We start from the raw sequence: 7318 nt of genomic DNA, 5'->3' as shown, positions 1-7318 counted from the left end.
TTGATTTCGTCCATCCATATCCCATTTCCTGTGGAAACAAAATAAAGAAAGGATTTTTGGAATCCTATGCATTCATTGGTCATTTTTGGCAATAACGGAGTGAATATCTTGGTTTTAATGAAATATATCGGTTTAAACTCAGGTTAGAGAAGTGTAAAAATAACACTCATTAATAAGAACAGACTTACTCCTTTTCTACGTAAAGCGACCGCACCATGGCTCTGACCTACATGTGACCCGACCCATAAGTGGGTCGAATTCCTCACGAACACCCCCGATTAAGACATCAGCATCCAAATGATATTTTTTTCCTACCCTCTTTCTTAAAAAATAAAGGATATAGGTCGTCCAAACATGAAAAATGATCACATGACGTAGCATGAGTGATACTGATATAGTATGATAATATTAGTGCATTCCGGGTCCCAAACCCACCCCTTAGGCCCAGCGGATGTCCCGATCACTGGTCGGTAAAAAAAACCCGGAATACATGCCCCAAATGCCCGGGCTGACCAACACCCTCATATCCATCTCAAATCTGGGGCGGATATGAGGAGGCTCTGGCATGCCCGGGCATGTCCGCCATGCCAGATCCGACCCACGTTGGCCGACCCCGACCCCAAATATATTCATCCCCATTTGCTCCCTGTACCAAACCCTAGCCACTCCGCTCCACTGCACTGCACTCTGATCCGCCCCAGGTCACTTCCCAACGATCTCCTATACTCCGCGACATGTCGGGCAGCGGATTTGACTCCAACCACTCCCGATCCGTCGAGTAGGGCGTCGTCTCGTGCGGGCCGAAGGAGGCAATGGCCGCCCGTATGGCCCTCCGCCACTCCCGGAAGGAGTGTCCGACCAACGTCGGAGTCTGTCTAGCCCAAATCCATTGGGCCGGGGAAACTGGCGCTCGAATTAGTCGGTGCTGGAAGCTTGAGGCCCATCTTCCGCACCATCTCCGGTTCACTGGAGTATGAGTGCTACTAGCTCGATGTGCATGCCATAACAAGCAAAGGGCGATGGAGCGCGAGGTCCTCCTCGCTGCCGATGTGGTGGAGGCGACGGATGCGGCGGTGCGTGCTGTCGTGGAAGAGGAAGCCATCCATGTCCACACCCTCCAGAAGTGGGAGGGGAGGAAGACGCACGCCCTCAGCCGAGAGCAAGCCCAGGCAGTCCGTGCCATGGTCGGGCTGCCCCCCAAAGAAGAGAAGGAGGACAGTGACAGGGTGGACAACTCCAGCGAAGAGGAGATCTGGCTTGATCTATATTGCATCTTCGAGCGGTACTTCCACGACAAAGCGCCAGCAAGGGCAACCGTGGATGGTCTTTGTCCATATATTAGTATGTATGTTGAATATGCCAAATTTTGATAGCCCAATGTCATGTTTTGATGTAGTAGCCGGAAGTCGGACGCCCGGCTATATCGGAAGTTCATGATGCATGTGTACTATGAATTTGGGGTTTGCTAATTGAGGTATATGGTGTGAAAACGAATATTTGAGGTGTGACCGTCACTGTCCAACGACACGCCCGATCACATCAATAGAAATTTAAGGGGTAGATATTTGGTGTATCCGGCTGTAGATGATCTTAGAGCATCTCTAGCAGACCCTGTAAAAGGCAGCGACCCGCAAAGTCGGCGCGGAAAATTCTGCCCGAGCAGACCCCGCAAACGCGTCTGACCCATAAAAGTTTTTGCGGGGCGCGGCAAAAGTTCGCCCTCAACCTTTAGATTCGTGGGGTGGGAGGCCGACCCGAGCTCGTCCCCTATCCGTAGTGAGATTTGGCATGAGGTAAATTTTCTGCGCGACCGTTCCCGCCCCCCCCCCCTCCTCCGCCGCCATTGCCCCGGCACCGCACGCTCTGGTCCATCTTCCCGCCATTCTTCGCGGCCATGGAAGCCTCCCACCCGTCCTTCGTCACCGTGGAGGTCGCGCACGCGCAATCCCCTCCGGCGGATCTCGTCGCCGGCCATGTCGCCCCCGCCATCGCCAAGAAGGTTCCTACGAAAAGGCCGGCGCCTTCGTCCACTCCCTCCGCCCCGGCGAGATGTTCCCCGACGATGCCGTTCAACGGCGCTGGTTCCACCGCAGGCGAGGTGTTCGATGAAATGGCCGGAAGGTATGCATCTTCGATCTCTTGTTCCTGCTTCTCTTTTCGGCATTGTGGTTGTTCTTGACTTGATGTCGCTCAATGTAGCGGTGGTTCGAACAATGCCACTGCCGAGTTCGTGAACTTGTTGGACACCAACGCCGTCGACATCGATCAAGCCCCGTTCGCCGATTTCGATTACAACGAAATGGAGGGTGGTGTGGATGATCACGGTGGTGAAGATGAAGTAGAGGAGGTAGATGAGGGGGCATATGAGGAAGCGCAAGCAAAAAAACGTGAGATCGAGGAACTACACGATCTTGGAAGATCAAATCTTGATCAAGGCTTGGAGTGTGGTGTCTCTTGATGCTTGCACGGGTACATCTCAAACCTCCAAGAGATACTGGCAAAGAATCGAAGATCAATACTTTCGCATGATGGCCAAGCATCCCAATAGGACACCACGGACCTTTCGGTCACTCCAAGGGCGTTGGGACATGATCAAGCCGATTTGCAGCCGCTGGGCAGCTTGCTTGAAACAAGTACGCAATGCACCTCCAAGTGGAACCGTGGAATCCGACTATGTGAGTTCGTTTTCACGTCCCAAGTTGTGCACATCATTTGCATCATATGAAGTGATTGCATCATTTGACTTTGTTTAAATTGTGTAGGACAAAATTGCCCAACAAAGATACAAAGACATGGAAGCTTCCGAAGGCATTTTTTTAAGCTAGAGCATTATTGGGATATGCTCAAAGAGTGCGAGAAGTGGAAGTTGATTGACAAGGAATCCCCACCGAAGAGAGGTTCACTTACGAACATGGATGAAGATGAAGATGATGATGGCCCAAGAAACTTGAACAAGCCCGATGGTGACAAGAAGACAAAGGAGAGGATCAAGAGGGAACACGAAGCATCGAGCTTGCGGGAAAAGATAGATGCCATGGTGCAATCAAATGAGTTGATGTTAGCGAAGACATTGGAGACAAAGAAAGAGTTGGCCGAGAAGAAAGCACGGGAGAAGCAAGAGAAGTGGCAATTGCTCAAGGACGAGGGGTTGCGCAAGGCGGCCATTGAGAAGAGAGGAGCACGTGCCGCTGAGAACAAAGCCATGTCCAAGCTTCTTGCCGAAGAGAATAGGATCATGACATTGAACCGCAATGACATGGACGACATCATCAAAGAGTGGCATGATATGGCAAGGAGGGACATCTTGAAGAGGAGGATGCTTGCTTCGGCCGGTGCATGTTACAGTGCCGACGATGTTTTCTCATCGGGATTTGGAACCAACATCGCCTATGCATTCAGTGCGCCTGCCGGTGATTTTGGTGCCGGAGTTGGAACAAGTGCCGGCGATGGATTCGGGGGCGGCGATGACCTCGATGGAGGTGGTGCGGAGTGAAGAGCGACCAAGATGATCAAGGACATGGTCGTCGCTTTTGCAAGTCCTTTTGTGTTTGTCTTACAAAACTATGCTTTCATTTGCGCGCGAATTATGTTTTATCGTTTGAATTTGAACTCATTTGTCGGAATCGCTGCCAAATTCGCTTATTGGGGGTTTTCGGTTTGCGGTCGACGCGGCGGTGCCCGAGCAGACCCGGGTAGCCGACCCGTAAAAAAGTATCTTCTGCGAATATCCTTTTATACGGGTCTTGCGGGGTCTGACTCTGCAGACGCGTTTTGCGGGTCGGCGTTATACGGGGTCTGCTAGAGATGCTCTTACACATCTCATTCAGGAGCAGTAGAACTAGAAACTAGAAAGCCAAGTTAATACTGTACGAGAAAATAGAAGCGGTGGCCAATTTCAGCACAAAATAGACTTTGCTCGTCCGGCAAGCCACCATGTGCCATAAAACCAAGGGCACCCGAGGTGCAGGTCGCCGTGTTTGATTAAACACTCGTCGCCCTGTTTCATCCCCGGACGAGCCATACTTCCCAAGAACACCAGACGGGAGCCACACGTACGTTGCAACTTGCAACAATGTCACTCACCGCGAGCTCATTCGCCGTACTCCTCCTCCTCGTCCTCTCCACGTGGCCGACGTGCCACGCCACCCACAACATCACCGCCATCCTCGCGGCGCGCCGGGACATGTCCGAGTTCAGCCGCCTGCTCACGACGACGGGCCTTGCGGACGAAATCAACGAGCGCAACACCATCACAGTCCTCGCGGTCGACGACGCCGACATGGCTCCGCTCAGGGCGCGTCATCTCCCGCGGGAAGCGCTCCGACACGTGCTCTCCCTGCACATCCTCGTCGACTACTACGACCACGACAAGCTGCACCGCCTCCCCGGCGGCTCCGCCGACGTGTCCACCCTGTTCCAGGCCTCCGGCGACGCGCCTGGCAGCGCCGGCATGGTGGAGATCTCAGAGCGCCGGGGCGGGAGCGTGGCGTTCGTGCCCCAGGACGCCGGCGACGACGCGCGCCCCACCAGCGTGCTCTTCGTCAAGCCCATCCACGAGGAGCCGTACAACATCTCGGTGCTGCAGGTGGGCGCCGTCATGTCGTCCCCGGCCGCCGAGGCGCCCTCGTCGCCGGAGACTTCAACTCCAACCTCAAGGCACAACGCCACCGACGTCGTGCCCAAGACCAAGAAAGGGACCGGGTCAGCCGACGACACCGCCGACGCGCCTTCGGCGGACGACGGGGACGACGAACGAGAGAACCATGCGAAGAAGAACGGCGCGATCAGCGCGGCTCCCGGCCGGCTATCCTTGGCTCTGGCGTTCCTGCTGGCGATCAAGATCGTCGTGCGCGTCTGAAGGTTGATAAAGGCTGTGTGTTGTGAGTTGCTGTTTGTTGGGTTCCTCGATCTTGTTCCTGCACGTGTCAGTATTACTGGGGATATGGTGAGTGCTTTGATTAATTTGCTAGGTCGTTGATGCGTTGGAAACTTTCTTGTAGTTTCATTTTGTTTGCCAAGAGAGCTTTGCAGGTATGTGTCCTGATTCATCTAGTGTGTCTAGTCCAGACTCCAGATCTGCTGGTGTTATAAACTGGTCTACCGAAATGCATTATACATTTGCCTAGCTTTAGCTAGCTACTGTTTTGTTTTGATAAATCTTCAGGGGTATACTCTCCTGTAGTAATTGCTGCATACGTATATTAATCGGGGGTTTTGCAAGCTACAAGTTCATTCGGTTATGTAAATCTGTCGTCTTATTCCAATTTGTCTTGTAACATGTTTTCTTATTCTCATAAGACATAGAATGATCGAAACAAAATTGATGGTCAAACTTGTACTCTGAATTTCCATATAAGTGTCGAAAATAACAACTTTTAGAGGACCAATGATCAAGGTGTTCTTTCTTCCTACCAAGTGCGAGCGCTGATACGAGTATGCCCGTAATGCACTATGAGTTTCCAACTACGTAAGCAAGATGCCTTGTCTTGTCAGTCAGCACGCACCGCACCGCAGTGCTTGCAACTGAGCGCGGAATCTATCGATTAGCTAGCTTTGCCCGGATCAGGCCGACAGCCTTTGGCGCTGGCCTCTGCGCCCTCTTTGCATCTCGAGCATATTTGGGACAGCCGAGCACATGCATGCCTCATGCCCGCGACTGCGAGAGTGGAGTACGATCCGCTCCAACCCGACGTGATCCTCCCGAGCCATGTGGCACTGCTTACACGCATCCTTGCATGCATGCATGCATGCACCGCCGATCTGGCAAATCCGAGCTCTGAATGAGCAGAGTGACTGTGTCTAGGGTTTAGGCCGATCATCCCGAGTTCCTAGTAAAAACTCCCATTTCTTCAGGCTGATCTCAAGACCGATCCAGAGGCTGTGACGCGAGTTCAGCTAGGTTGCGAAAGATCACCAATACAACAGCTACCTTTACCGTGTGCTTTGTCGGCCGGATCGGCCGATCGAGAGGCATCAAGCAAATCTAACCGGCAAGGCTGCAATGGCATCGCATCGGGTCGGGGGCGGTCTTAATTTGCTTGCATGGCACGCCTCGGATCGATCTCGCGGGAAAAGGCCTGCCTTGCCTGCAAGGGCTGTGCACCGAGGCCGCTTTGCTGAAAGGAGCCTACGCCCGTAGTCGTGTAGGAACAGTAAAGAGAAAGGGCCGGGCGGTGAAAGTGAAACAAAGAGGGTTCCTGCGCGCAGAGGGTGAGCTGGGATGCATGTGTAGGATGCCTGTGCGTAGACGGAAAGATCCTACGGACGCACGCTCCGGCTTTAGCTTTGCCTGCATTTCCATGCCCTCTCCGGCTTTGTAGACCGGTACTAGTTGCACAGCTGCATTGCATGTGTACCGTGATCGATACTGCGGCCGGGGTTGGGATTTGGATGTATGATGTTCTCGTCCCTCGTCGCATGTACACCTTACATTGAGCACCGGAGACAAAATCAGATGCATGATAAGTACAACCTTTGAAACTAAATATAAGACGTTTTTGCAGTTTAATTTTTTTAGTTAACATAGGATGATTTTGTTAGAAGAAACTAAATGATGCGCCGCGCGTTGTTGAGGTTTGTTAAAAAATGCATAAATAGTTGCTAAAAATAACTTAATCTAATGAAAAAAAATATATGCTTGAAAATCAATAAAATAGTCTCTAAGAATAGAATAAAAAATTTTGAACTACTGTTAAAAACTAGAAGCAAAAGCGCGCTTTGCTGCGCCGTTGAATTTTAGGTGGAGTACACAAACATATCATTTAAAAAAAGTGAAGGATTACCAGGGCCGGTCCTGAGATTTCAGGGGCCCGGGGCAAGACAACAGAAGGGGGCCCTAAAGCCACATAAACGGAGTAATTTTTTCTATTTCAGTTGCAAATAAATAGTCGATACACTATAGTTTGTTGCCTTGTCATCTCAATTATTCAAAAACTTTGGGGTCATAAACATTCACAGTAAAAGTTGTCGCTCTTGTCAATAAACACCTTTATTACTAGGTGAATAAGTAATAGTTTGGTGCTTACTCAATATATTAGCATCCTAAGAATTTTAGTTAGGTTGTTTCTCAGCAGTAACTAAAGCTAGTCCCTCTGAATTCCGAGCAGTAGAAGTATTCGTGTCTGCTATAACAAAACGTCTATGCTCCTTTTGAGGACTCGGTCAACTCACATGCCTGTTTTTATTCTCATTACCAAATGGATACTAGCAATCTTACTAATTACTAGCACACAAACATATGATAGTACAAGAAATTAAAAACACTGCTAATTAAAAATTGCAAAATATTGCTGATGCTTACAAGTCACGAAGAGTTCCT

The 7318-nt window shown here is 50.8% G+C and overlaps 1 protein-coding gene across 1 annotated transcript; it reads left to right on the top strand.

Annotated features, from left to right (window-relative positions):
* Positions 1-3973: 3973 nt before the first annotated feature.
* On the top strand, positions 3974-5125 carry LOC109761181 (fasciclin-like arabinogalactan protein 1). Its single transcript, XM_020319981.4, has one exon. The coding sequence runs from the start codon at positions 4073-4075 to the stop codon at positions 4856-4858; it is 786 nt and encodes a 261-aa protein (XP_020175570.1). The 5' UTR covers positions 3974-4072; the 3' UTR covers positions 4859-5125.
* Positions 5126-7318: the final 2193 nt, after the last annotated feature.

This window comes from Aegilops tauschii, chromosome 6, assembly GCF_002575655.3.
Source record: "Aegilops tauschii subsp. strangulata cultivar AL8/78 chromosome 6, Aet v6.0, whole genome shotgun sequence".
Taxonomy (NCBI): domain Eukaryota; kingdom Viridiplantae; phylum Streptophyta; class Magnoliopsida; order Poales; family Poaceae; genus Aegilops; species Aegilops tauschii.
This window is presented reverse-complemented; position numbering and strand designations above follow the sequence as displayed.

What these genes read in the sequence shown, in the direction of transcription:
- LOC109761181 (XM_020319981.4), top strand. Translation starts at nt 4,073, where the DNA reads ATGTCACTCACCGCGAGCTCATTCGCCGTACTCCTCCTCCTCGTCCTC.